At 36.5% G+C, this 19,195-nt stretch overlaps 1 protein-coding gene across 6 annotated transcripts in view; it reads left to right on the forward strand.

The window, feature by feature from the left end:
- The window catches only part of SLC39A11 (solute carrier family 39 member 11), a 404,063-nt gene that overhangs the window by 114,419 nt on the left and 270,449 nt on the right, over positions 1–19,195 (forward strand). For 3 of the 6 annotated variants that reach the window (XM_087956042.1, XM_026675802.2, XM_087956044.1), the window contains one exon: positions 1,990–2,134. In XM_087956042.1, coding sequence (XP_087812168.1) covers positions 1,990–2,134 — 145 coding nt within the window. The remainder of the gene's footprint in view (positions 1–1,989; positions 2,135–19,195) is intronic. The other 3 variants (XM_087956043.1, XM_026675803.2, XM_087956046.1) reach the window with 1 other exon arrangement.

The following is a 19,195-nucleotide window of genomic DNA, read 5'->3' on the forward strand; positions in this document are numbered from 1 at the left end:
TTCACTGATCTCAGATGCCCATGCATTTGTGATTTTGAACTCCCTTAGGATTTTTCAGGGGCATTTTCTGCTCAGCAGACCAAGATGCCTCAGAATCATTTCTTTGTAAATAACTTTCCATATGATTTAAACTCAGCATGCTACTTGGTGAGATAGTCTGCAGGTAAATTAGACTGATTATTGGTTTTATTTGAAATGCTACGCATATCCTTCCAGATTATAACTTTTCTTGAATACATTCCTTTTTGTAGATAGATAACTAAACTGCATTATTTTAAAAGAGAATTATTTCCTTAAAATATTTTCCAACAGTGAAGTTCCGAGTATAGGACCTCACTGTTGCAAAGCCCACTTTTGTTTCTTAAGATATTACATAGCTATTAATAATATATTTCCCTATTTTTGAGTTACAGCATGCTCCAATCACGTTTTGAGTTTGTATGAATTTGACTGTCTCCATTGCTGATTCTTATGGTGCTTCTCTTACCTCTATTCCCATGTACTGCGAATCTATTGATTTATCTGCAGGGAAATGGGGGATAAACCCTAACAGATTTTACACCTTCCTTGGACAATAGATGAAGATAGAGATAAAGATAAGGAGTTAGGCATTTTTTTGGCTTATGTATGTTTAAACAGTATAATGAGTATTACTTAAATTCGACAAATGTGATACACTAATATTGTTATGATGAATTGGATTAATATGAATGATACTCAGAACCATCTCTGTTCACACACAATATGGATGTATAATGAAAACAATAATAATAAAAATACATATTTAAAAAAATAAGAGGAAAGGACTCTTACTTAAACCAATACAACTGTAGACAATTTAATTTCACATATAAGATGGGAACAAAACCAAGGCAACACCCTGGGATCATGGCAGAAAAAACAATCTTGCTATGGCATGTTGGTATAATTGTTAGATGTAAGTGGAGAAAGGCCCTTACTATGTAATTGTTTACTTAGCTTTGGGCAGCACCTTCTAATTTTCTTCTAAACAGTGGACTGAAGAAAGAAGTCTCAGAATTATATAGAATTAACCATTGGAAGAGACATTGGAGATCATCTAGTCTGGCCCAGTATAGGAGTCAGAGGTGGTATTCAGCAGATTCTGACCTGTTCTGGAGAACCGGTAGTGGAAATTTTGAGTAGTTCAGAGAACCGGCAAATGCCACTTCTGACTGGAGATTTTACAGTATCCTTCCCCTGTCACACCCACCGAGCCACGCCCACAGAACCAGTAGTAAAAAAAATTGAATTCCACCACTGATAGGAATCCGCCATGATGTCCATGTGGGAGGTGTTTATCCCATATCTGTTTAAGTATGTCTAGCAAAGAGACTCACTTGACCCATTTCCAGAGACAATCTATTAGCATTTTTTCCCTGATTGTCTTTTCTGAAGAATTGTCTTATATTATAGCCTTACCAAAAGCCAAATATGGCTATATTTTTCCCCTATTATCTTCTTTTCCCCAGGATAAACAGACTTTCTGTTTTTTGCTCCAGGGCACTCAAATCCCATATCCCACTGGGATGTTTTAAGGAAGAATCAATATAAAGTGGCAAATATTTTTTTTAAAATTAGGCAGTGAAGATGAATGAATATAATCAATATTATATGTTGTGAATTCAGTATCTCCTCAGCTGTTAGATGCCATATTCAGACTAGTGTCTATTGTGTAAAGATATTATATTCATGTGACTCTTGTACCTGAGATTACAAGGCACATTTCTCTGATAGCACCTGTTCCCTGTATGCCCATAGTACTTTAAAAAAAGTAGTATATAATTTTGACAACAGCAAAGCTAGTTGAAACATCAGATATAAAAATGTATTAAGGTTCACTGTGCTTGAATATAGACACATATGTCAGATTGATTCTTCTGGAAGAATATAGCATACAATTGGTCTGTATTGCATTAAAAAAAAGAAACAAAATAAAATGTGCATTTTGATTTGTTTTCTGTCTTTCAGGGTATCAATGTGTCTCCTCAAACATCACTGGCTTTAAATTATGATTCAAGAGTGATTAAGGAGAAATACGAACAACAGGCCACGGATCATCAGGAGTATGAAAATGAACTGTCCATCCGGATAGGTAGAACAGCTTTACATTCAGGCAAGCATCCTGTCATATACCATCAAGTTAATACAATAGTAGCGTGCATAAGTATATGTATGTGCATATGCACATCCTACATGTGGGTATGTCACCGAAAAAAAGAAAATGGATAGAGGTAGGGCAGCTTCTTTCTTTGGTATTTTTCATCCGCTAAATTTCTACCTTGGATCCTAATACTTGCATGTCCTATTAACTGTTTAGGATGCTCTTTGCTTTGGAAGATGGTTATCCTATTTGGAATGATGAATTCTGATTCTTTGATATTCATGTAAGCTCTCTATGAATTCAGTGAGTTCCTTGTTTATTTCCTCTGTGACTTCCTTCACTTGGCCTGGTTGGGGGTTACTTACCAGCTGGTGGAATAGTAAAGTAGTATGCTAACTATCCACTGCTAAGCACGGTCGAAGTCCTCTTCCTTAGTAATTCTTATTAAGATAATAGTTTCCCTGTTGCTGAGAGATTTAGGGAGAATTATCCCTAATTGTAATCCTAATCAGTAAAAACAGGCTTGCATTCACTGCCCCTAGCACTTTCTTGCCCACTCCGTTGCTTTTACCTGTCCATTAAACAGCGCTTTGGCAAGCTGGGAAGGGCATAGTAGCCCCAATTGGCATAAAGGTGGAAGGCAGAATGGATGTCCTTAGATTCTTTCCTGGAATTCAAGCTTTGAAAGCTGGGATACATTATTACTTTGTAGGTCTGGTTTGGAACCTGCGTTGGGACCACTCCATTAGATAAAAAAGCAAGGGACACAAAAATAAGGATGGAAATTATTATTTGGAGTCTTGCTGTAAACACAGAAAAATACATTGAAATGATTTTTAAAATGCCTATTAACTATCTACAGATATTTAGTGTTTATGGAATTTTGATAAAACTTGAGTTACAAATTTGAAGAATGTACATTTGAAAGTGCAAAAAAAAAATGAAACAGTTTTTAAAATAAATCTAAAGTTGTCCAGTAAACACATATGAATACCCAATGTTTATGGAATGGATTGTCTTTATATCACAAAAGATAGTACAAGTTAGATAGTACACAATCTTTTGTGTCACAAAAATGGTATAAGTTAGATTCCATTGTATAGTCCTGTATTTCCACTTTATGTAAATCTTTCACATAGAATTCTAATATTCCACAATATTTTCATTCTCTATTTGCTGGACATTATAGAGATACAAATGTATTAACTTGTTTGTTTGCTAAGGTGAACACTGACTACAAGAACCAATTACATGCAGTAGTGGTAGCTCTAAACCCAGAAACCATCTTTTAAAATAATTGCTTCAGTACTCAGTATTTCATGAGGCACATAAGAACCCTTGGTTGTTGTTTTTTAAATGAGGAATCTCTTTTAGGCAGTTTAAATTGATTTAAGGGAGTGGTTATCCCTTCACATAGAATGATGAAAATAAATTAAAAGTTGACTGAACTGCAAATTGTGATTCAGAAAGCAGTTCAATCAACTTCCTTGGGTTTGCAGGAATTGAAGAGCATTTATTTTCCAAAAATGAAACAAATAAACCAAAACCCATCTTCTTCCCTAACATCTTTAGCATATTGGTATTCACATCAGAATTTTTTTTGTCAATATACAGGATGAAAACTATTGGGGGAACTTTCCCCCCTGCTATGGATTGTTTACTTTTCTCTCTGCCAGAGAAAAAAAGATTGCTTTTTTCCTGTCTCACATTTTAATATATGAAAAAGACACAAATTGGGACTGGTATGCTTTCTTTCTTCAGAGACATGTTATGTTCTGGCCTGTAGGGATGAACACTGTGTATAAATGCAATGAATCATGACTATCGAGGAGGGCAAAGACAGAATACTAACCATAAGTTTAATAAGTTTACTTTATATTTCTAAAAGTTGCAATATGTTTATGTCTACTTTCTTTGAGCACCCTTGGAATTCTAATAGCCCATAGCAGTCTGCAAATATTTGTCACAACATGGAGATGCAAATGAGTAAACACAATCCAATCCTTATGTACTTGCATGTGACATCAGAATGAAACCGTATGCAATTACTCTCAAGGTAATTTGTCAAGGCTTCCAGGAATTCTCTAGCGTTTTTTGGACTTGACTTGTCTAGGATGGTCATGGTTTCCCAGTTGAAACTATGGTTAAGTATGTCCAACTGTTGTAAAATTAAGGAGCTTTCATCATGTCTTCTGACTGCTAGTTGGTGTTCATGGATGGATTCTGCTAGTCTTTTGCCTGTTTGTCTTATGTGGTAGCTGTTGCGGTCTTTACACTGTAAACTTTTCATGGCAATCCAACAAATCAGCCATCAATTGATTCACAGACATAAACAATATTGACATACTATGTAAAAGAGACAACAAACAAGCCAAAATAGGATAAAAAAGACCAAAACATTTTCCCACCAACAATCAACACCCAGTTGAGCATAGATTGATACCAAGTTTAACATCAGATCAACAATCAAGAAATAAACAATACCCTAATTAAGCTAACAGCAAACCATCAAACCAAATAACTTCTAAAACCATTCCCACCAACACTGACAGGGAAGCCACTAGAATAGAAATTGAGAGCAAACCCCATTCCTTACTAGTATTGATAATGTTACCTACTTTGGGTAATGAAACATCTGTAAGAAAACAGCCAAGCTCAGAGAGCATCAAGGAGTCTATATCAATCCAGAGCTACAAAATTCTCCTTTATCAGTAATATATGAAAGAACTAAATTATCAGTTTATAAGTCAATCTCCCACAAAATTCTGCTCAGCCACTTTGCAGCCCTTGACCATGCTAAGGTTATCCACCTCTTTATCTTCATGTGAACTAAGGAGGGGCTTGAGTGAGAACTTTACTCGAGTCAATTTCTTGGTTGACTACCTTTGCCTTGGTGGTGGCTCTTTCTCATGTCCTTCAAGGCCATTCCCTATGTCTTCTCCATCTTTGGCTATGTTTTTTTTTTTAATATATTCCTTTCAACTGTGGGGGATGTGAGGAAATCCATCTGTAGGTATCTAGCATTTTGTCCCCATGGTGATGCAGAAATCTATCATTGTGTATCACAAAATCTAGAAAAGCATTTTACCCTAAAGCCAACAATGAAAGGAAATCATAGATTGGATCCCTGCCTCATCTCAAAATCTAAAATATGTTGCTCAGGGTAGACTAAAAAGAAAAACAAACTGAGAAACGGCAAGGATGAATTGAACAAACATATTAAATTCTTAGGTTTAGACCACAGGTGTCAAACTTGTGGCATCATGGCAGTGTCACATCACATATAGGGACTTTTCCCCCTTCACTAAACCAGGCGTGCGCGTGGCCAGTGCATTATGCATCCGGCCCACAGCTGGATTAGACTGTCAGATATTTCTTCACAAGGATACTTGTGAAGCAGCGTCCAATCAGACCAGTAAAAATATAAATCAATAAAGTGTTCACCTTATGATGGGTTCTGGTACGGCCTGTAGAAGTACTGGTGCAAGGTTAGATATTCCTATTTTGTTCTTATCAAAGGTTGGCAGGTAATCTTGCTTGGTGCTTGTTGAGGTAATTCCCTGTTAGGAGAATGAGTGCACACAGGGAGACGTAGTGAGAGTGGTGAGGAATAACACACAACCAGCACACAGATACACTGTATAGTAAAATGTAGGTTTTTACTTCCAGTAAACGGTTAAACAAAGTCCAACAAGCAGTCCAAGTCATACACGGTTATAGCAGTCAGTTTTCAGTCCAGGGATAATCCAATAACAAAATCCAGTATCAAAAACAGTTCAATAAAATACTCACATCAAATCCAAGAATAACGATGATCAGCAACAGTCAATGGGGAAATGCAGGAATGGCAACACTCCCTGGGAAACCAGGTTTCTGGCTCCATCTTATGGCCGTTTGAGGAACCACACCCAATTACCATTTTAGCATTCCCTTAAAGAGACAGTATTAAAATGTCTATCCTGGTTTATATATTTCCAACCCAACTGTTAGGTGACTTACATTCCTAACAGTGCTGGAGCATAAAAAGCCACTGGGGGGAATATTTCAGAGTTTGAAAATATTCTTCAGCCCTATAGAAGGCAGAGTAATGTAAATTTCAACATGATAGGAAGTGCAAAGGGAGAAGATGTTTGTTTTGGAAAAATCCCTCTGGAATCTATTCTTTTATTTACAGAAATGGTTCAAGTATATACATTTACTTTGCCAAGTTCTCTTCCACAACCTCCCTACAGTCTTTGAATTGACAGCCAGGAGATAAAACAGGACTTCTGTTTAAAAAATGCATAATCCATCAGGCTTTAATGACAAAAAGTAGTTGCAAATTCAGATGTGCACACAGTATTTCTAAACTTTAAAGTGATATCTGTAGCACAGGTTTTGAGGGAGAATGGTTTCTCCTGTAAGATTGATTAGAGTATAACAAAATGTAATTACTTTATATTCACTGAGATATTTCCCTAATGAAAAAGACACCCTAGAATGGAATATATGAATTTATATATCTTTGACTAACTTGGGCTTTATCAGAATATGCTCTTACAACAATGTGGTGTTGTGATTTGTGGAGTTAACACTTTTGAGGTTAACGAGCGTTTCCATCTGTGATTAGGTGTATAGCTTTCTTGATTTAAGACTGTACCTTAAATAATATAGTATAATAACTGAAAGCCTAAAAATGGCAACTTGTCACCCGAACTGCAAGTCAAATAGAAACTCCACATGTTGCCTTGGCTACCTAGTTGCCACACCAGGAGGATCTTTTTAGGGGATCAGAGGCTTCTGCCTGGTGAAATATGACATTTTCCCTGTGTTAAGTTTTCCAAATCAAAGGAGGTATTTATAGAGGATGATATTTCAAGGTAGTTCAGAATGTTGTGTGAATAGTGCTCTGCCACCAAGGAGGACTGAGATGAAGTCAGGAGCTCACACAAAATGAGATGCTAGTACTGAATGCTGTAAAATGGTTTGTTTGTATTGGATATCCTCCCCCCATTGTCTCTGGGTAGATCACAATTTTTTTTCTGTTTGATTTATGGACGGAATCTTCTATTGTATTAGACGTATAAATTAATGATGGGTCTACTGGATAAATACTCACTAAGACAAAAACAGAATTCACAGTGCAGTCAGGTGTGTCAACAGGTAATAGATTTCACCTCCATGTAGCCATCTATTGTTGAGGTAATCATTGGAGCTCCAAAACTCCAGATCATCTAGTTCTGGAAATTCTTACATTTATGAGCTGAGTGATTCCCATTACTAATTAAATAAACAACAAATTGACTTCCACTCAGCAAAGTGCTAGAGATGATGATGGAGGACTGGATTTGATAACAAGATAGAAGGTACTCAACTGTAAGTATTGTAGCCATGAGGAAGTTATGTAAGACAGAGGTGCTGAAATATTTAAATGTCATAAATCACCTAGACAGCTGGTTTCAGTGTGAAAACTCTGGGACAGTAAAAGTGCCTGGACTGCTTCTTGTAAGTATTTAATGCTGCCCTTGAGTGCAGCATTAAATACTTACAAGAAGTGACCAGTTTAATGAGGCATTTAAACACTCAGTCTAGACACATCTTGCAGGGTATGTATATCTGGGATATAGCTTTATTGAAAAATATATATTATCTGTGGCTATACTCTATGTTAAATAGATGAGGTTGTCTACTTTTACATTTTGATAGAATGCTGGTATTCTATTTTTTTTTACGAATAACTCAATGTGGCAAACATATCCAACACATCTTTTTCTTCCTATTTCTCTCCCTGCCCCAACAATAACACTGTAAGGTGAGTTAGGTTGACAGAGTGATTGGGTCAAGTTTAGTTAGATGGCTTTCATGGCTAAAATGGGACTTGAACTCATGGTCTCCTGTTTTCTAGTCTGGGACCTTAAGCACTACTGTACACCAAACTGGCTCTCAACCAGACTTCCTTGGTTGGTTAATACTCCAGGGAGGATATATATGTATGGGTGGATCTGTGCAATAATCAGTTCTTCCCTGAGACAAGTTTAGTCTTGGTTTAGTCATCTGAAGTCACAGAATTTGAGTTGGGCAGCCATATAACTGGATAAATAAAAAATAAATAAATGTAAAACTACTGGGTTGTGATTACATGGGATGACATTACAGATATGATGCCATCGTTTGCAATAGAAGCTACAGTATACAGTAATTCAGTACAGCTGAGCTACATTTTTTTTCCTGGACTTAGGTGTGCTAAATAGTAGCAATTTCACTCTGTTGGTTCCAGACCTCCTGTGAACATAAAATTAATAATCAGAACTCCTGGCATGTCTCTTCTACATTATGTTGTCATTACCTCTTGGTGATGCAACTATGTGTAAACCCCTGGGATGTATAAATGAATATCCTGAAGATTCATAAACGTAAATTAATTTGCTTGCATTTAAGGCTCTTGGCTGCTATGGGTTGGCAAGCAGTTAGAAAGAGACATGAGGGAAATAATTGTGGGGACAAAACTAGCATGCATAAAATATTTCAGAAACAGGATTCATTATCAAGGTTATTTAATGATACCCAGGGCTTGAGGGCTTCATAATGCCACTTATTAGGCCTTAAATCTCTACAATTTAAGAATGCAAGATGACTACCAACATAAAATCAATAGCAGATCGCAGTTAGACGCTTTCATCCTTTATAGTACAAAGAAGCTAAAGGGTTAAATGTGTTCCCTTGGAATTGCTCAAGCACTGAAGATTAAATCTGATGATTTATAACCTGTGATGTGGTGAAGGATGTCTTGGTTGGATAACAAATTGCACATGAGTTTATTATTACTTCTAGGTCCAGTTCTTAACTATGATTGAGACTCTGTAATCCACAGGCATCTAGATCATTATCTGGATCTATCAGTTTTTTTGATGTTTGGTTGACATGTCCAATAAAGCTGGGGTTTTTGCAGGCAGATTTATTTCAACTTTGGTATGTTTAACTTTTAGTATTTATTACAATCACTTGAGTTCCGACCATAGTGTTATATAGGGTCTATTATTCTAGGATGATGAAACAGGTTATTTATTAATATTTTTTCTCAATTTTAGTTGAGCTCAACCTTGAATTTGCTTCTCAATTGTATTCACAATCTCAGGACTAAAATTAGAAGAATTACTGTTAGTATAGTGTGATATTTATACTGAGTCTCCCCCCCCACCATATTTTAAGCCTTTGATGTATAATTAGAGGAGAGCTTTTAGTATACTTATAAAATAGCATTGCAAATACCAGCTTTCCATATTTGTTATGAATCTGAAAATCCCAAATGAACTACAAGGCACCAGGTTGGGGAATGGCTTATACTATTAATACTGTATGTTTCATCTTTATTTTAACAGAGTTGCTGACCTTTAAGAAAGATATTGATTTGATCTTTATTCTAGTAAATTGTTTTGGTAGTTCTATCGTATTTAAATATCTATGAGAAATAGTTCTTAGTTTTTTTCTAACAAAATAATATGATTAAATAAATCATGGGATTTAAGATTTAGTCGCTGGTGATAAGGGGAAGTACACTTATTGTTATAAGATATTTGAAGGACCATACAATATATCTAAACAAAATAATACTGAACATCAACAGGGGAAAAATAGAGAAAACTGAAGAAATCAAGATGCTCTATGGAAATAACATCAAGAATGAAGATTATCACTACAAATATCTGGGCATCCTTCAGTCTGACAACAATACTGAAGTCAAATAAAAAGTTAGAAGTGAATATTTCATGAGAGTGATAAAGATCTTAAGGTCCAAACTTGGTGCAAAGAATACCAACAAGGCAATTCCAGACATTAGATGTACAGCTGGAATAGTAAACTAGACTCAAGAAGAGCTAAAAGAGCTGGATAGGAAGGCCAGAAAAATAATGATAATGAATCAGGCCCTTCATCCATGCAGCGGTTCACAGACTCTACTTATCAAGGAAAATACTGTAGGTATTTGTGGAAAGTTGCAATTTTACTAAACATTTTAGGGGGAAAAAGGAGCATTGGAAGACTATCTGAAGAATAATGACAAAGATGTACTGAAGTTGGTATACTATGAAAGCTTATTGAATTCTGGAGAAGTCACACAGGCCTACAAGGAAGTCCAAAAGAAGATTAGAAAATAGACATGGAAGGCAAGGTTAAAGTAATACATGGCCAGTTTGTTTAAAAAAAATGCAGGCCAAGCAAATAATAAGGCCTGGCAGTGGCTAAGAGCAGGAAGGTTGAAGAACAAGGCAGAAAGGCCAGTTCTGGCTGCACAAGACCAGGTCTTAAGAACAAATCCATACAAAGCATACAAAGGCATTAAGAGTTGTTAACCTAATCCTACGTAGCTTTTTCTCTGGTAATATCACACTACTAACTAGAGCATACAAAACATTTGCTAGACCAATACTCGAATACAGTTCATCAGTCTGGAACCCACATTACGTATCTGATATTAGCACAATTGAGAAAGTCCAGAAATATTTCACAAGAAGAGTTCTCCACTCCTCTACTCGTTGTAGAATACCTTATGCCACCAGACTTGAAATTCTAGAACTTGAAAACCTTGAATTACGCCGTCTTCGGTCTGATTTAAACATGGTATATAAAATCATACATTGCAATGTCCTACCTGTCAATGAATACTTCAGCTTCAACCATAACAACACAAGAGCAAACAATAGATACAAACTCAAAGTTAACCGCACCAAACTTGATTGCAGGAAATATGACTTCAGCAACAGAGAGGTCAATGTCTGGAATACTCTACCCGACTCTGTAGTTTCTTCCCCAAACCCCAAAAACTTTAACCTTAGACTGTCTACTATTGACCTCACCCCTTTCCTAAGAGGTCTGTAGGGGGCGTGCATAAGCGCACCAACGTGCCTACCGTCCCTGTCCTATTGTTTCTCTTATTCTTGTTTTATTTTTCTTATATGTACCCATTTCATGTATTCACAACTATGTATACACTTATACTTATTATCTTGTAAACAATTGGCAAATCAATCAAACAAACAAACAAACAAATAAATAAATAAATAAATAAAGCCGGAATTGAGAAGACAGCAACAAACAGCAAATGCTCTCCTGTTCAAAGAAGTTGAAAAAACAGTGAACCACTAATTAGCTGCTGCAGGAAGATTTTACAGGGTGACTACAAACAACACTCTCACGAAGTAGCAATAATGTCATGTTGGAATAGTTGCAAGAAATACCGTTTGCCTACAAGCAAGAATTAACAACAAAACACTAGAAAATGAAGAAGCTAAAAGTGGTCTGCAACTTTAGAATTCAAACAGCTGCATAACACCTTTCTTATTGACATAAAAAAACCAAAAATGGTTGGGTAGTGGACATTGCAGTATCTGAAGACAGTATAAGAGAAATAATTGGAGAAAATAATGAAATACAAAGATCTGCAAATAAGGCAACTGTGTCAAAAGAAAGCAAAGATGGGACCAATAGAAATGTGCCCCTTGGGCACGGTCCCAAAACTTCTGGAGCACCACTTGAACACCATTGACAAAATCACCATCAATCAATTGCAAAAGGCAGCTTGATGTGGAACAGCTTACATCCTATGATGATATTTTTAACACTATCAAACAACATTTGCTTATCTCAGGTCCTTGGATAGGACTAGATAGATGGATGAAAATGCCAAATCCAGTTCTGAACATCTGGCTGACTGTGTGAAGAATCAGAATATTAATAATTATAATAAAAGAGCAGCAACATTGCACAAAATAGCTCCATTGAAGCAGTGTAGTGTCACAGTTTTCTAAGATTCTGACTTTTTCTTTCTTTCATTGGGAACTAAAAACAAGCTGTCAAAAGTAGTCATAATATTTTTCCATGGACTGGAATAGGTTTGAGAATATTGTACTGCTGCCCTAAGATCAGATTCCTTGGACTAAAGCAACTGTGTACTCATGTGATCTTTCATATCTTTAATCTATTTTATCTGTCTTAATAATAAGACTAAGATTGGACTTGGAGCCACCTTTGTGATACAAATTCACATAATATATTATTTCTAGAACAAGTGAGTGCTATGTGCAATTGATGTTTCTTGTCACCTTGGGCAAGCTGATTACTGATGCCCAGATTTCAGAATCTAGTAATCTTCTAATGTAAATGCATATCATTTGTATTCTTGGAAGCGCAAGGAAAAGACTGACCCAAACCATCAAGTCCTCCTTGACTGGGATATTGAAGAATTGTAGACACTATGTAATGATTATATCTTTCTCATATAACTGTCTATAATCAGAGGGAAGTTGTGGAAGATACCAATCTATCTCATTTAAAGTTATCTGATGGAATCAGAAGATTCTGTCTAGCATCTAATAACTCTTTTTCCACTTTCTTGCAGCTGGTGAATATATTATAAAGTGTGATTGTAGTCGTGATTTTCATTAATCAGTAAACTGACAAATACTTTGGAGGTTTTTGTCTAGACTGATCATTCAGGGAACATGTTTGAATGAGTGAGCGTCGTTCTGTTACACAATAAAATTAATAGTAATTTGTAGAAAAGCAAAGTTGTGAAAAAATACACAATTTCAAAGATACCTTTAGTAACTAAGAGAGTGGACTTGAAAATATTGCTTGTAGTGTTAAGAAGTCATGAAAGGAAAAAGCCTTTGATAAAGGGCTATGAAATCTGTGGCATTTCGGGTATTTGCTCTGCTACAACTCTCAGCAGCTTTAGTTAGCATAGCCAACACTTGCTAAGAATTGTAGTTCAGCAACTTTTGAAAGTGTAAAAATTACCTACCTTATTCCAGTGCAGTCTTTTGAAGGGGTAGCTGGAATCTGCCAGGATTTTTTTGGTAGTGGTGGTGGGTTGTGTGCAAATATTGTTTGGCTAGAGGGGTGCGGTGGCTCAGTGGCTAAGCCGCTGAACTTGTCGATCAGAAAGGTCGGCAGTTCGGCGGTTCGAATCCTTAGCCCCGTGTAATGGAATGAGTTACCATTACTTGTCCCAGCTTCTGCCAACCTAGCAGTTCGAAAGCATGTACAAATGCCAGTAGAAAAATAGGGACCACTTTGGTTGGAAGGTAACAGCGTTCCATGCACCTTTGGCATTTAGTCATGCTGGCCACATGACCAAGGAGACGTCTTCAAACAGCACTGGCTCTTCGGCTTTGTAATGGAGATGAGCACTGCCCCCTAGAGCCAGAAACGACTATCATGTATGTGTGAGGGGAACCTTTACCTTTACCTTTGCTCCTGCTTTCCCCTCCATCTGTGATACTGAACTATCTGAAAAAATGGTTTTCTTGGAATGGAGAAAATACAGATTGGTATTAGGGTGTAATATGACTTTTGCACAGCTTAGTTTCAGATCCTTTGGCTTCTATCGAAATCAGAATCTTCAGTGCTCAAAGTAGCATAGGAGCCTTCAGAAGCAACTGGATTTCTTTGCTATTCACATTACTCAAGGGGTTGCTTTTTGTATAATTTTTATCCTTTTTTTTAAAAAAAAGGATAAAAATTAATGCAAATTAAAAATAAGGAAAAAAAAGAAAGAAATCAATGAGAAAACTAAGTGCAAGAAAGGGAACAAAAAACAAAAGAAAAATAGGGAAAAAAAGAAAGATACAAAGAAGTAGCTTCCAATTTTGTTTATAGCAGTTATAAATGCAATTATAAATTTATCTCTTACTCTATGCTTACACGTATTCTCTTCTCTCCATAATCTAGCCCAGAGGTGTCAAACTCAAGGCCCGTGGACCGGATCTGGCCTGTCGGGTGGTTAGATCTGGCCTGCGGCACTGCCCTGGAAACAGCAAAGGCCTGGCCCATGGTGCTTCTGCCAATAAAAATGAAATTGTGCAGCCCTATCAAGCTCCCTTTTTGCTGGCAGAGTGTTGCAAGAGGCCATTGTAGCCGAAAATGGAGCTTACAATGGCCGCACGCAGCGCTCCCAAGCTCCGTTTTTGCTAGCTGAGTATTGCAGGAGGCCGTTGCAGCCGAAAATGGAGCTCAGGAGGGGGCAGAGGGTTACAGGAAGCCATTGCAGCTGAAAACAGCTTGCAATGGCCACATGCGGCCCTCCCGTGCTCCGTTTTCACTGGCTGAGTGTTGTAGGAGGCCGTCGTAGCAGAAAACGGAGCTCAGGAGCCCATTTTTGCTGCCTACCCCCCTGGCCAACCCCCCAAGGTCAAACACAACCCAGATGTAGTCTTCAATGAAATCGAGTTTGATACCCCTGATCTAGCCTGTCTAATCATCAAAACCACAAATCATACATTCATTTTTTTTCTGTTTCATGGAAAAAGTCTATAAGAGTTTTCCAGTTAACAATAAGCGTACACATTGTCTTTTTTCTGATCAAAGAAGTCATGTTAGCTATCTCTCCAAGTTCCATCATCTTCACCAAACATTCCTCCATTATAAATAATGGTAATTCTTTCCATCCTTGTACGTGCAATAATCTCACTGCAGTTATCATGTACAAAAATGAAATCCCATGAATTTTTTCCAACTGTTTATTCATCAGTTTCCGAAGAAAAGCCTCTGGTCTCAGTTGTCTGTTAATCTTTAAAATCAGCATGTATAGTTGAATCCAACATTTTCTAGCTTTTTTATACATCCACAAATATGATAAAATGTCCCTTCATATTGTTGTCATTTAGAATAGAATAGAATAGAATAGAATAGAATAGAATAGAATAGAATAGAATAGAATAGAATAGTTTATTGGCCAAGTGTGATTGGACACACAAGGAATGTACATAAAGAAAAAATAAAATACACTCACCAAGAATCATAAGATACAACACTTAGTGATCGTCATAGGTTACTAATAAGCAATCAAATCATACTAGGAAACAAATAAAACAATATAAATTGTAAAGATACATTTCCAGCAAAGATTTGAAGTGCCTTTATACTTTCTAGACAATTTCTCTGGTGACATATGTCAACAGTACATTATTTTATAAAAATTCTCTTTAAGAATATAGTGTCAATTCCAATCCTTTAAACCACATATTTCCTCCTTGTTTCATCTGTATATTTTAATCTGTTTTACCCACTTTATCATAGATTCTTTTACTTGTTCTTCTGTTTCAAATTTCAATAAAAGTTTATACATTTTAGCAATTACATGTTCATCATTTGTACATAATTCTATTTCAAACTCAATTTTACATAGTTCATAACCATACATTATTTTGCCTACTTTCAGTCTTTCTAATAACCGTAAATAAGAGAACCATTGGCAGCTATATCCTTCTGCCATCAATTCTTCTATTAATTTTATTTTACATTCCCCTTGACAAAATACTGGCATCTATCTCACAGTAAGTTAGCCATTTTTGTTTGCCTATTATTTATTGTCTGTTGACTGATTTTAATATTTCTGTCTAGTTCTGAGAGGTTCTGGGGAGAAGATATTGCCCAGATTTCAGTGGGCCCTTTAAATATAATTTCTGTTTGATTGACAGAACTTTTCAAGAGTCCATTTTATCAGTATTATGAAAGAAATTCTAAGTATACCTGACAATAATAGTAACAAACTGTTACTATATGAAGTGAAGTGGTTCTTATTTCAGTTCCACATTCCCAACATTATGATGAAAGAATTCATTGCGAAAATGTGTTAATGTTAAGGTACTCTGTATGTATGTGTGTATGTATTAGTGGTGGGATTCAAATTTTTTTACTACCGGTTCTGTGGGCATGGCTTGGTGGGTGTTGCAGGGGAAGGATACTATAAAATCTCCAGTCAGAGGTGGTATTTGCCGGTTCTCCGAACTACTCAAAATTTCCGCTACTGATTCTTCAGAACTGGTCAGAACCTGCTGAATACCACCTCTGGTATGTATGCATGTATACATTATAAAAGTAATGCTGTTTTATGCATTGGCAACTGTTACAGGCTATAAGTATACAGTCATATGTTCTTGTAAGTATGCAGTCATATGTTGTAAGTATACAGTCATATGTTCTATAAGTATACAGTCATATGCTCTGTTCTTGATTTTTTAAATTAATTTTCTGATTTCCTTTTTCTTCTCCTTTGCTGTACGGTTATTTCTATGTGATGATACTGTCTCATTCTGCAGCTTTGATGCTTGTTGTGTTTTGCCAGGCCAGTTCTTCTGCCAGCCCCCAAATGGACATCCTACAACTGGCCATGTGCCTGGCAGGGCTTCTATCCAGTGATATGACTTGCTTTAAATGTAAGCATTCAGTTCCTGTCCTTTGCCAAATTCACTTCCCCTCTTCCTGCCATCATGTCCAGTTGTATTATCTTCTGCCAAGCTAAATGATCATTTGGAAAGCAAGTGGAACCATTTCTTCCCCACTTCTAAACAAAATGAAGTTTCATTTTTCCTGTGCATTCAATTTCTACTCTATTGTCTTTCTACAATAAGTAGAATAATCACGTTTTTTCCCTGAACTCTTAATCTTTCTTGGATAGCAAACAGCCCAGCTTAAAGCTGACCCAGTGGCAACTTATACATTAATCTAGCTTAAAAATTAGATAGATTCTTTTCCACCCAATCAGTGTCACTTTTGTTCATTGAAAATGTAGCTGCAGAAGCTTTGATTCCTTGCTTCTACCCTATTGCCCAGTAAGGATATTATCAATATTGCTAACAAATCAGATATGGTTTTTTTTAATTATATATTTCCTTCTATTTTCTTCTCCTTCCATTGATTGGAAAACTTAGTCTCTCCCTTCAACCAGCTTCCTGCAGGAACAACAGAATACTGCTTTGTCTTTTCTCCCACCACGAAGATGAAAGGCAAAGATGCAGATTTTTTAAATGGAATATGCAAGTTTTTTAGGACATGTCCATGAAAAAAATATTTAGATACTCTTACTGGGCTTGGTTCTATTCATGCATTCGTGCTCTGCTGAATAGAGAACCCTGTGAATGAATTAGAGCAGTGGTCTCCAACCTTTCTGCCTTGTGGACCATGAGGGGCGGGCCATCTGATCGGCAGGCACACATGCTTGTGTTCGCAGCTCCATTTGCATGAGTGGCGGGCACTTGCACAAATGGAGCTTCACACATGTTTGCATGAGTGCCTGCTGTTCATGCAAATGGAGCTGCATGCATGCGCTATTGTGCATGTTCGCTTGCCGTTTGTGCGGCCTGGTTCCAAACGGGCCACGGCCCAGTACCAGACCACAGCCTGGGGGTTGGGGACCTCTGAATTAGAGATTTCTAACAAGGATTGCTTCAATATTTCACATCTTTCACTCTAGCAAAAATGTTAAACTGTTATAACCATGAAGTGCAGTACGCTAATGTTTTTGAATAACTATGTAATATAATTGTATTGGTGGCAATTCTGTTAGTGAGATTTTCCACTTAATAGAACACGATGTTACAATTTTGTATTATTAAGACATTGAATTCACTTTCTGTTTCCATAAAACCTTAAGTATGAAAATCCTTCATTCTGAAATGTTTATAATCTATATTAGGTAGAATATAGGCTGAGGAATTTTCAGACGTCTTTGATAGATTTAATGTATCTAGGCTGCAAAGATCTGGATAATCACTAGATGTCAGATACACTTAGTGTTATACTAGAGTCAATGTAATAATATCACACAGAGATTTTCTGACTAGTTGAAAAATTTTAGGCTCTCAGATTGTGTTAAGAGTTCAATAAAGCACTTTGTGGTTTTCCAGGCCTAAGGTTTGCAAACTTCAAATTATTACACATTGCAAATTGGAATATCATTTCTTAAATCTAAGAAGCTGAACTCTCATAATTAAAGTGTGACGTTTTTTGCTACAATATGTTTTATTTATCGGAAAAGAAGACTACCATATATTTGATAATCTACTACTACCAAAACATTGAGAAAAAATTCTTTAAGTCCTATTGCTATATTTTTGGTGAATTTTGGAAGTCTTTTCAGTTCAGAAGTAAGTCATCTGAGGAGAAAAGTGTTTTCTCCCCCTGGTAAATAAGTTGTAACCTTTTAGGACTTTCCAACATTTTAAAAAAAGTTACATAGCAGATTGTGTTCCCAATATGTCATTAAAATATGTAGCAGATTTAGCATCCTGCTATTGAATTCTTTCCATTCTATTATGGAATGAAAAATTACAGACATAAAATAAAGAAATTGTAGCTTTGTTCTTCTAGGACTTGGATAGCTTCCACAATTTAGCTTGTTTAATGTTAATGTTTTTTACATTGCTGACATCTTAACAATCATCTCTTGTGTTTTATTTTGTGGGTGGTAACTTTTGTAGGTGGTGCTAGTAGCAAAGAAATCAATGGATTCAGAACATTTCTGTCCCCAGCAACCTAAAACTAATAAGGATACCAGTGCATGGAAAATAGATGTTTGTGCAGGTAATATTACCAACCTTGATGCCAACCAAAACCAAGCATTTAATAGTGAGTGCCATACCATGTGCACTAATCAAACAGGTGGCAAGAAAGTAGGGCAGGCAGGCACAACACAGGTTATGTAGACAGTAAACACAGTGTCAGACATAAAGTGCCTATATACAAATGCACAAAGTCTGGGGAACAAACAGGGTGAACTCGAACTACGAATACATGAAGGTAAATATGATATAATTGGAATAACAGAAACTTGGTGGGATGAAACCCATGACTGGAACATACTGGTAGAAGGATACAAACTATTCAAAAAAACCAGACCCCATAAAAGAGGAGGTGGAATTGCACTGTATGTAAAGGACCACTATATTGCTACAGAAATGCATGGAACCAAAGATGAAAACCTCCTAGAATGCATTTGGGTCAATATAAAAGAAAAAAAGAATGACATGGTCATAGGTGTAGGCTACCCAATCAAGCAGAAAATATAGATGTCCTTTTTGCCAGCCAACTAACAAACATATGCAGGAAACACACAACAATAGTAATGGGAGACTTCAATTATCCTGATATCAATTGGAAAACTAATTCTGCACCAAGTGAGAAATCAAATAAGTTCCTAACCAACCTAGCTGAAAACTTTGTTGTCCAAAAGGTAGAGGGTGAAACTGGAGGGACAGCCATACTGGACTTAATTCTTACAAACAGAGAAGAAGTGATAGAGGTAGTTGAAACTGCAGG

The sequence above is a fragment of the Notechis scutatus genome, chromosome 2 (assembly GCF_049901735.1).
Source record: "Notechis scutatus isolate UNSWTSFEM ecotype Mainland chromosome 2, rNotScu1.2, whole genome shotgun sequence".
NCBI lineage: Eukaryota > Metazoa > Chordata > Lepidosauria > Squamata > Elapidae > Notechis > Notechis scutatus.